Source organism: Babylonia areolata, chromosome 18, assembly GCF_041734735.1.
Source record: "Babylonia areolata isolate BAREFJ2019XMU chromosome 18, ASM4173473v1, whole genome shotgun sequence".
Lineage (NCBI taxonomy): Eukaryota > Metazoa > Mollusca > Gastropoda > Neogastropoda > Buccinidae > Babylonia > Babylonia areolata.
The window spans coordinates 29,535,414-29,547,152 of record NC_134893.1 but is presented as its reverse complement, the minus strand read 5'-3'; the positions used below and the strand labels follow the sequence as shown (position 1 = coordinate 29,547,152).

General features: G+C 41.8%; 1 protein-coding gene across 1 annotated transcript; it reads left to right on the top strand.

The window, feature by feature from the left end:
• Positions 1-2,764: 2,764 nt before the first annotated feature.
• Positions 2,765-11,295, top strand: LOC143291929 (L-threonine 3-dehydrogenase-like). The gene is made up of 6 exons (XM_076602071.1): positions 2,765-3,214; positions 4,188-4,315; positions 5,590-5,740; positions 7,152-7,248; positions 9,150-9,318; positions 10,613-11,295. Exons 1-6 carry the CDS (start codon positions 2,889-2,891, stop codon positions 10,813-10,815), a joined length of 1,074 nt encoding a protein of 357 aa, XP_076458186.1. The 5' UTR covers positions 2,765-2,888; the 3' UTR covers positions 10,816-11,295.
• Positions 11,296-11,739: the final 444 nt, after the last annotated feature.

The window sequence follows — 11,739 nt, the reverse complement described above, 5'->3', positions numbered from 1 at the left end:
GAGACAGAAAGCAGGCGGTGGTCGTCAGTGGAGACTGAGCGTTCTGGCTTCGTCCCGGTCAGGTCCGGAGTCCCACAAGTCTCCATTTTGGGGCCTTGTCTGTTCCTGATCTATATAAATGATCTGCCGGACATCCTGACTACGAGGTCACGCCTGTTCGCGGACGACACGGCAGTCTACAACATGGTCACTTCTCTAGCAGCCCAGGCCCATCTACAGCAAGACCTCAACCAGCTTGCTGCATCTGACGGAAGAGATGGGACATCATCAGTGGTCTTTCATCCTGGAAAGTGCACCACTCTGCCTGCGGTGACCCGCAGCCGAGGAATCCCCTCTACTTTGACTACTGTCTGCATGGCCATATCCTAGAGACCGTCACGAGCGCTAAGTATCTAGGCGTCACCGTCTGCAGCGATATTAGCTGGACACGCGCATCAACCACCTGTGCAACCGAAGCAAACAAGACCCTAGGCTTCCTGCGACGTAACATCAAAGTCAGTTCCAGGAAGATCGACAAGGAAATGGCCTATAAGTCCTTCGTGTGACCCATCCTGGAGTACGCCAGCAGCATCTGGGATCCACACACCGAGCAGAACATCAGCAAGTTTGAAGCGGTGCGCGGCGCAGCCGGCGGCCCGTTTCGTGATGAGGCGCTACCACAACACCTCTAGCCCCACCGCCATGCTTGAAGAACTGAAGTGGCCCAGCCTCCAGGACTGACGACGTACAGCACGCCTATCCATGCTGTACAAGATCCACAATGACCTGGTCAGCAAACTGGAAGGCATTAAAGCCAGCCTGCGCCTTCGGCTGCACCTCTGCGCCAACGCCGTGGCCACGATCAGCAGTTCACCATTTCACAGTGCAGAACGCAGTACAAGACAGCAGGTGTTCCTTCCCCGTACCATCAAGGACTGGAACGAGCTACCCCAGGACGTCGTAGAGGCCAAGACCATCGACACCTTCGTGTCAAGGGCCTCCCGTCTCCATTAAAAGCCACGCGCATGTTTTTGTTTTTTTTTGCGAGTGGGGACCCCTTGCGTAAGTGACAGAATAATCAACTAGCTGATTGTGGTCGCTGCCAAGGAAGAAGAAGATTGAGGTATTTCAGTTCCCAATTGTTACTCCCGGCGAGGTATTCTATGGACTTAACTGACGTTTGTATTGATGTAGCCATGCATTTCCTACTAAGTATGCTCCTGTGATTTCCTGCTTCTTGTTCAAGTAAGAGTCAGCCTGTGTTACATGCAAAGAAGGACGTCGCATCAAACCTCGCGACTTTAGAGAATATGACGCAACAAGTGCCATCTCCAATCACATCAGGAACAATTCAAGTTCCTTTGTAGTTGGCAGATCTCAGACTGAACAATTCAGAAACTCTTTCTTTAGTTAGCACTGTTCGTCGGTGACTGGAACCATCTGGACGAGGCAATGGTGACAGCAACATCTGTCGAGAGCTTCAAAGCAGGGCTCTCAGGACACCACTAGTGCTAGACTGTGCACTCCCCCCACCGTTGCGTTTATGTCATAAGGGCAATAGCAACATACCCTCCAGATACAGATATAGACTGTATCACCATGTCCAAGCTCTTCAGTCGGTGTGTGTGTGTGTGTGTGTGTGTGTGTGTGTGTGAGGGGTTCTTGCACTAATATATATATATATATATATATATATTGTTAAAGGGGTAGAGTAGTAGTGGGGGTAGGGGTTGAGTAGGGGTTGTACGGGGTAGGTGTAGAAGGTGAAGAGGTAGAGTAGGATAACAGGCAGAGGATAGGTGCACAATCCACTCTCTCCTCGTACCACAGCAGGGTCTTTTAGAAAGATGAATTGAGGTGTTTATTTCTCTAACTTAACAGCACACAGCCCCCATGGTACTGTCTTGACCGTCTGGCTCTCCTGGCCTGCTTCAAGAAAGGAAAAGAAAGAAACCCCACTTGCCTATTCATTTTATCCTCTTCAGGAGCTGGCGCTGTATGCAAACTATCTTCCAACCCAGAACGTTTCCAATTGGCTGAAGTTAACAGACCAATCTGGGACCGACAGTGCTAGACTTGCACATCAGCACTTTCCTCACAGAACCCAGCATTGTCAAGGAGAAGGGGAGGGTGGGGGGGGGGGGGGGGGGGGGGGGGGGATGATGAAAAGAGGAAGGGAAGGAGGAGGAAAGATCGCCCAGCCCTGATTCTGTTCTAAACAGCTCATGATAAACACACCACACCATGTGGTGACCATTGAGGCAGATGCCATCCTGCCAGAGATGACATGGGGGGTAAGGAGGGGGTTGGGGGGTCGGGGGTGGGGGGAGGACAGGGTTGAGGGTGATGAAAGTGGAAGGGAAAAGGGCAGGGGAGTGTATAGGAAGAGAATGGTCAGAGGAGATACCATCTTTACTTAGTATTTCTTGATAACTTGCTCCCTCTGCACTTGGCCAAGGGAAGGGGGGGGGGGAAGGGAGAGAGGGTATGGGGAGGGGTGTTGGTGGGGATAGATGCCATGGAATGTGTGTGTGTGTGGGGGGGGGGGGGGGGGCGGGGGGGGGGGGGGGGAGAAGAGTTGGGAGGTAGGAAGGAGGCGTCCATCAGTGAGCAGTGTGTCTGAGAAAATCCCATGCTTCCACCATAGGCGCCTGACACACTATAACAATATGTTTACGTCTTATTCTGGTCGATGTGTTCTTGTCATAGACATTTTGACATCTGCACACGACACCAAGAATCGAAGCAGACGACACAAAAGGCCGCAGCGAGACTCGACACTATATTTTCAGCTTGCAAAGATAGGACACACTCTCAGGCCATTTCAGCATAAAGATAGGAGCCATCGCCTTGCTTGATAACGGGGTTCAGAGACGTCTGTCGACCCTCCCGTCCGACCGATTTCAACAATGGCAGCGTTTACCATTCCAAAAACAATGAAAGCGCTGGTGAAGAAGAAAGAAGATGAGTCGTACAGTTATGAAAACATTCCGGTTCCGGAACCGAAAGAAGGCGAAGTTCTGCTCAAAGTGGACAGCGTGGCCATTTGCGGTTCCGATATTGCTCTCTACAAGTGGGACGCAACGGCCAGGGTGATCGCCACGGTCCCCTTTGTGCCGGGACACGAGTGTGCTGGCACTGTGGTGAAGTGCGGCCCTGGGGTGAATGGTGTGGCAGTGGGCGACAGAGTGGGCGTGGAGAACCATTTCTTCTGCGGGGAGTGCTTCCAGTGCAAGTAGGTGGCGCACGCACGTATGCATGCTGCAGTTGTTTGGTTGCACTGACGCGATCACGATACAGGCATGTTTCATTTTCAAGGTGTCAAACGCTGTGCAACACAACATCTGCTGAAATACACACACACACACACACACACACACTCTAACACACGAATTACATTTGCACAAACCAATCCTTTGAAGCCAATCTAAGGTTTGTGTCAAACATTAACAGGAAAATGAAACAAAATGATAAGATAAAATGAACAAACAAGTGAACACATTAAAAGAATGAAACAAAATGATAAGACAAAATGAACAAACAAGTGAACACATTAAAAAAAAGGAAAATAAAAAAGAAACAAAATAAGACAAAATGAACAAACAAGTAAACACATTAAAATACAGTGAAGGCAACCGACACACATAATAACACACACACATATGGAATGTTCACACACACACACACACACACACACACACACACACACACACACACACACACACACACAGAGAGAAATGATGAATTGTTTTCTCTGCCTTCAAGTTGATACAGTAGAGAATGTAAGTAATGACCCAGAACATGATCATGCAAAAAGATCAGAAGCCAAACTGAGACACTAGAATGGAGTAAAAAAAAAAAAAAAAAAAAAAGTATAGGGTGCAGTATGAACTATGAATGTGTTAGCTGGTGTGTGTGTGTGTGTGTGTGTGTGTGTGTGTGTGTGTGTGTGTAGGCATGTTCTCTGTTTGATTGCCACAAACATTTACATAATTATATCTGACACGTTAAAATGCTGAGTAAAAAAATATATGTAAAGGGAAACTAGCCAGAGACTATAATTATTATTCATTTGTTCATGCCACTGTTAGGAATAGTTAATTCATACAAATTTTCAGTTCAGATCCTATCTGTGAAACTCATCTCATCCTTTGCTCATTCATGTACATGATAAAAAAGAAAGAAAGAAATACTTCATGTGAATGCAGGCATGAGAATGGAGCCATCTGCAGCCGAATGGGACAGTTTGGCCATGGGAGAAAAACGGAGAGTGGAGGCTGTTCAGAGTACACCTGTGTACCTGCACAGTATCTCTATGTCGTCAAGAGTGGTCTTGGTATGTTGATAGTATGAAAGAAGGGTGACATCTCTGTAATCGTTGTACAGTTCATGTCAGTGTTGTTCCATCTTTTGCTTTTTAATACTTTGTGTGTGTGCATATGTTCCATCTTTTGCTTTTTAATACTTTGTGTGTGTGTGTGTGTGTGTGTGTGTGTGTGTGTGTTCTATCTTTTGCTTTTTAATACTGTGGGTGTGGGTGTGGTGGGGTGGGGGTGGGTGGGATGGGGTTGGTCAGTGGTATATGAGATCTACGTTTTCAATGTTAAATGTTAAAAAAATACTCCTGTTGAATGTGAGTGTGTTCATTTCTGTGGATTTTCATGCGATTACAAGTGTATAGTGGTTAGTTCAATTATCTGGTGTGATAACCAAGTGATAAAAACACTGGTGGAATTCTGTCACAAAGAGCTGTGATATGAAATACTTGTACATTTGTCAAAGATATCATAATCCATGTCAGTGTGAAACATGGGTCATAGAAACATTTACATACCTAGTATACACACACCCTCCAAATATGACTGCATATTGCAGGCTGACAGTAAGTACAGTTTCACACATTACAGTATTGGTTACAACAGTTATAGTGACTGCAGGTTTTGTAGTTTCAGAACACATAAGATACTCTGATATCCACTAATTGCTCATTTAATATAGCTCATGAGGATGAAATGTTTGATAAAATAATTGATATGAACTGAACTGAACCTTAATTGTTGCTATGGGTGAGTTGTATCACCCTTGTATTGAATCTCTGAGTTGATTTTGTTAGTGAAATCTTTATGTTTTTGTGTGTGCAGAAGTTATTAATGTGTGTAGAATTGGTACTTCAGCAATTTCAATAGGGCATGCTATATCAGCATGTGTTTGTTACACAAACCCACCAAGTTCCCTTGGTTGTTCAGTGTCCTCCAAAGAACCTCTGTCTATCAAGGCATAAAAGTGGTTTCCTTTTCACATTCAGAACAACACTTCAATATTGCTAATTCTGTAGGTAACCTGCATCTATGTATGAATGTGAATGTGTGTCATGCAGATGCTGTTATGATTCAAAACAAGACTTTTTTTTACCTGTAGAATCACCAAATCAACACTATATTACTGACTCAGGAAGTAACCTGCATATGTGAATGTGTGTCATGCAGATGCTGTTATAATTCAAAACAAGACCTTTTTTTACCTGTAGAATTACCAAATCAACATTATATTGCTGACTCTGTAAGTAACCTGCATCTGTATGTTATATGAATGTGAACGTGTGCCATGCAGATGCGGAGCAGATAGCTCTGTTGGAGCCCCTGGGAGTGGCTCACAACGCCATAGAGCGGCTGGCTGTGGAGGGGCAGGATGTGCTGGTGACAGGTTGTGGACCAGTGGGCATACTGGCCCAGAGTGTGGCAAAGGCTCTTGGTGCAAGAAGGTATCTGTCAGGTTGACGGGTGGTGATTGAAACGATTTGAGCGCCAGATTCTCACCTTAGTTTCCAGAGTTTGATCCCAGTTTTTGGTGCACCTGGTGGACAAAGGGTGGAGATTTTTCTGATCTCCTAGGTCAATATATGTGCACACCTGCCAGTGCCAGAATCCCCTTTGTGTGAATATGCACACAGAAGATCAAATATGCTTGTAAGAGATCCTGTAATCTTTGTCAGTATTTGGTGGGTTATGGAAACAAGAGCTTACCCAGCATGCACACCCCCCAAAACAGAGTATGGTTGCCAAAATTGTGGGGTAAAAAACAAAAAACCAAACAAACAAATGTTCATACATGTAAAATATTACATGTGTGTGTGTGTGTGTGTGTGTGTGTGTGTGTGTGTGTGTGTGTGTGTGTGTGTGTGTGTGTGTGTGTGACTGAAACCTGACTGAATGAGAGAAGAAATGAATGATGAGCACCCAAAGGCAGCTCGCAGTCGGCTATACCCAGGAAGGCAGTCTGTTGTGCAAATGACTCTTTGTTTGTAAGGCTCTTACAGCTTGGTCCTTGACCTTGGATAGGCGCTATATAAGTATCCATGTCATCATAATGATATGCATTGCCTCGCAGCTTGGTATGACTCATATGTACTGTCTGTATCAGACATATATTTTCTGCACTGTGTATATATATATCGTGACATACAGTATGTATCAGACATGTACTTTCTGCACTGTGTATGTATATATTGTGACATACAGTATGTATCCGGATGTTGTCTGCATCAGAATGCAAAGGCAGTGTCAAGGTCTGTGTGAAATTGCATTGTCTTTGTGATAGTGTATTCCCTGTGTGTGCCCAAGGGAATCTTACTGTGTCAGGGAAGCTGTCTCTATCAGGGTGTTATACTGATATTAATATATTATATCTTTAACAGTGTAATGTCTATATCAGTATTATATGTGTTGGGATGTGTCATGAGTATTGGTGTATGGTATGTAACAGTGTGATGTGTCTCTATCAGAGTATACATTTTGTCACAGGGTGTACTGTCCACATTACTGTGCAGTTTTTATCTGATTGTACTGTTCCTGTACTCTGTCTGTGTCAGCTGTACTATTTATATAGAGAGTAAACTATCACAGCGTACTGTCTGTTCAGTGTTAGGGTGTGTTGTCTTTTTGTTAGTCACATCTTTCTACATGGGTGTGTCTGCTTCAGAATTTTTTTAAATGACATATTTACTTTCATTGGACACTTTTCCCTGCAACAGTGTGTACTGCTATACAAAATATTAATGAATAATTATTGCAGGTTTTTATCAGGTGTACAATAGTCTAGAGGTCAGGGTGCACTGTTTATAGAAAACTGTCTGTATCAAGGTTTTGTATCAGGATGTTCTGTTGTGTTATCAGGGTTATTGCCACAGACATCGAAGACAAAAAGTTGGAGCTGGCCAAGCAGATGGGGGCGGACATTGCTGTGAACACCAAGAAGCAGGATTTGAAAGAGGTAGACCCCCGAAAACGGAGTATGGCTGCCTACATGGTGGGGTAAAAACAGTCATGCACGTAACAGCCCACTCATGTACATATGAGTGAACATGGAAGTTGCAGCCCACGAACGAAGAGGAAGAAAGAGGTTGTTGTTGATAAAACTGTCACGGTAATTCTTTCAGATGGCCAAGGTTTGCAGGCTGCCCATTTTATACAGTCTGATAAATTTTGCTGACAAAGCGTAAGTTCACCAGTTGCTTCAGTAAAATTTTAATGAAATATCAAATGGCAAAGCAAGTGTCACAATATTTTAAGTATATATATTTTGACAACTGATTTTTAATTAATCATGCTAGTAGTTTTACCAAAGAAAGAAAGAAACATACACACAACACATATGAAACATGTTACTGTTTTGAAACCTGTTTTAAACATTAATTCTGGAAAGTGTTATTTTCTTAGTGATATGTATCATTCTGGGTTTTCAGGTTATTATCAAGAATGCTCTCAGAAGAAAACCTGTTAAATCTTCATGCACCATGTCTGCTTTGTCTGTCTTTAACTGTACAAGCTGACTCCATTTTGTAAGGCATGTTTAACTAAAGATATTGGTATCCTATTTTTTGTAAATATTCCTTTGCTTTTTCTTCCTTTGGAAGATTACTTTATTATACCCATCTTTTGATAAATAATGGCGATGAGTGTATTTGATTGCAACCAAAGAAAGCGATGCCCATACATCCTGTTTATGTCCATCGGTTTTACGAACCCTGACTGTAAGTTGCAGATAAAGTCACCTCCTCTGTTCATCCTTTGTGGACGACCTACAGGAAAAGCTGAGCTGGTTTTGTGTTCATTCAAAAATGTTGTCATGCATCTCTTTTATTTTTGTCCAGAAATTCACTTACAGAATGAAGGTGCAAGTTTTTTTTTCATATGTCAAAGTTATCATTAAAAAAAGAAGAAGAAAAACCAAAGAAAAGAAACAACAGCTATTCTGTGTAGCATATATGAATCAGTCTGCATACTTTGATGTCTTCTTGAAAATGAAATTGAAAATAAAGTTATCATAATTGTATTCTGGGAGGAGGCAGGAGGCAAGAGACACATAGGTGCAGAAGTACGAAATATATCATTTCAGAAAAAAAACATATGGTTCTGTTGTTTAGGCAAAAGACACGACACACATGTTTATAAGTACGAAATATATTAACCCTTTCAGTCCTTTAAGGTCTTCTGCCTGTGCAGCCTTCCTAACCTGGCATGTTTTGGCCTAGCTGCATCAATGGGAAGGGGTGCTTCACTTCAGGCACAAATTTATAGCAGCCGCTCAACCAGTAGCGACCAAACTTCACATTATGACTGAAATATAAATGTGACACAATGCTGAAGTCTCAAGACAAAGGATGTAATAGTGTACTTGTAACTTTAAATAAAAAACAGAAAAAGAAAAATGCCAGCCTCTGATGATGTTGAAGGTTGTGGACTATATTCTTGACTGAAATGTCCGTCACTTTGTCTACACTGGTTGCTAATTTCATCTTTTTCACTTTCCTGTGAATTATTGAAAGAATTACAAGATAAAAATTGTCATTATCTGGGTTGATTTTGCTGCAAGAGTCCATCATAATTTCATTGGGCTCTAAACTGTGCAGTAAGCCTTTGACATTTTACCATATCAATGCGGAAAAACAGATAAAAAACACGCTCATGCATAATAATGAGCTGACAAACTGATTTAAATAAACAGGTTTCTTTGCCTGCCTGTCAGGCGGGCTCAGGCGGAGAACGGTGAACAGCGGCACACTCCTCTCAGGCTGGCGCATGGTTGAATGAGTTAAACAGGAAGCAAGATACACAGGTGTATATGTACAAAATATGTTTCAGAAGAAAATCATGGTTGTATTGTGCTTGCAGTTTGTGATGAAGCTGACGGATGGGGTAGGGATGGACCGGATTTGTGAGTGCACAGGAGTGTCCTTTGTGGTCAATGCCACCTTTTCCATGCTGCGCAAGGGAGGCCACTTGTGTCTGGTGGGAATGCCCAAACAACCCCTTCATGTGGAAAATGTGTTGCAAGATGTCCGTGAGTGATCTGCACATTCTGTCTCCTTTCAGTTAGATGAAAAATAAAAGACACCCCCCCACATCCCCTCCTCCACCCCACCCATCCGCCCCCCACCTCCCCCCCCACCCCCCCAAAAAAAAGAGAAAAAAAAAGAAGAAGATAAAAACAAAAACTACAAAGCACTGCCATCAACTGTTGAATCCGAGATACACTTTGTAGAGATTCTGTCTGAGCAAACTGAACTTATGTAACTTTTGGAAACAAATGCACATAGATATATTCACACATGTAAAAACATAGCTTCTTGGTTTCAAGCATGCTGAGTCTCCTGCATTTGCATGTATGAATTGTGGCAGACACATGATAGAGACAATGCAAGGTCTAAAGAACTGAGCAGGACAGACTAATCTTGTGCTTTAAATTTTCTTTGGTATAAAGTGGTGATCATTAAAGCGGTATTTTATTTGCACTATGCATCAGTTTATGCATGTTATCAGAATATTCAAGTATTTGAAAAAGGTTTTGCCAAGTTTTTTTTTCCAAACCAATATTAATGTACAAAAAGGGTCAGCACAGTGACAGAAGGCTGCAGTTTACAAATGTAAATCAGGATAGTCAAGTTATTCCCAGCCTGGCAGTGAGTTATTAAGAATGTATTTATTATTCTTGATTTCCTTTTTTTTGTCAAAATCTTTCCCTGACATTCACTTATTTGTTGTTCTTGATTTTTAATTTTTAATTTTTGTCACGATTATGTCATGGTATACACTCTCATACTTATCTCAGCATCAAATGTAAGAGTTAATGTTTACACTTTCCATATTTGAACTTGGAGATTTTTAGTCATGATATCAGTCAGACATGGAATATTTAGTTTCTGTGATCTGTATATATTTTGCAGGAACTGTTAAGTCTAAATAGCAACCTTTTCACTAATATTGATCTGCTTCTCAAAATGTGTTATGATATGTTGGTGCACCATTTTCCAGAAAGATGTTTCTGACATTGATGAAAGACATGTTCAATGAAGTTAACCTCTTGACACCACACATATTTGTTCGAATTAGCTACACCCATTTTATGCAATATGATTTTGGTTGGATAGATATTATGGATGAACTTAAAAAGAAGTCTTTAGTTTTGATTCTTTGCACACACACACACACACACACACACACACACACAGAGACACAGACAGACAGACAGACAGACAGAGACACACACCCACACACACACACACACACACACACACACACACACACATACACACACACACACACTATATTCAGTCTGTCCTGTTTCTTTCTTACAGTGTTCAAAGCTCTAACCATGCGAACAGTCCATGGTCGGCTGATTTTTCATACCTGGCAGGAGACTGAGAAACTTGTGGCAGACGGAAAGGTGGATGTGAAGAAAATCGTCTCACATCGTGTGCCTATGTCTCGCTTTGAGGAAGCCTTCCAAGTCCTCTTCAGTGGTGAAGCCTGCAAGATCCTGCTTGATCCAACTCAATGAGAACCTGATTGGTTATCTTGGTTACCTTTCAGTCTTGTGTGTGATGTGTTTTGTTACTGTTTGTCCTCTTTAGTGGTCAAGCCTGCAACAGCCTGCTTGATCCAACTCAGTTAGAACCTCTTTGGTTCTCTTCCAGTCTTGTGTTTGATACATTTTGTTTCTGTTTTTCTTTTCCTTTCTACTTTTAGTTGGAAATCTGATAGGTATTTGTGGTGATGGTTGTTATTTGTTCAAGACGTGTCTTGATAATTAGAATGTAGTTTGCTGACTGCAGTTTCATAATCATGTGAATGTATTATCAAAACATGTCACTCAGTTGCTGTATTATGTAAAAGTAAAAAAAAAAAAAAATAAAGATGGATATCTTTGCAACAAGACACATACTTTTGTTCATATGTACGATCAGATCATGACTCAGGAAATAATCAACATTAAGAATTATGATCAGGACTAATACTGGTGTCTTCAGTGTCATCTTTTTTTTAATTTTTTTTTTTAATGTGAAGATGGCACAACAGGGTCCAGTGCTTTAATCAGAGTATAATCTGAAGTTTACGCATGGTGTTGGTGAAAGTTTCCAGGAGTGTTGTTTCCAAGTTGTGTGTCAATGTTGCTTGTACCTCATATTGCAAGGTGTTAAAAATGACATATAACATATCAAAAAGAAATAAAACTTATTTTCTGTAGTGTTTACAGGACTGCTGATCGTGATTCCTCCCCTGTCACACTTCCACTCCCATTGAAATAATCTATCAATCAATTATTATAATTATTGCTATTTTTCTTTTTAGCTGGTAAATCAGGGGTAAAAAAAGAAAAAAAATTCCTACCCTCATCTTTTTTTTTTCTTATGCTCTTGTATAAAATATTTTACAGTCACATTTGGGTAAGTTGCATTTTTTTTATGGTGAAAGACATTACATG

What these genes read in the sequence shown, in the direction of transcription:
- LOC143291929 (XM_076602071.1), top strand. Translation starts at nt 2,889, where the DNA reads ATGGCAGCGTTTACCATTCCAAAAACAATGAAAGCGCTGGTGAAGAAG. An exon ending in AGAAGCAGGATTTGAAAGAG is followed by an intron (nt 7,249 to 9,149) that starts GTAGACCCCCGA and finishes TTGTGCTTGCAG; the next exon opens with TTTGTGATGAAGCTGACGGA. An exon ending in AAATGTGTTGCAAGATGTCC is followed by an intron (nt 9,319 to 10,612) that starts GTGAGTGATCTG and finishes TCTTTCTTACAG; the next exon opens with TGTTCAAAGCTCTAACCATG.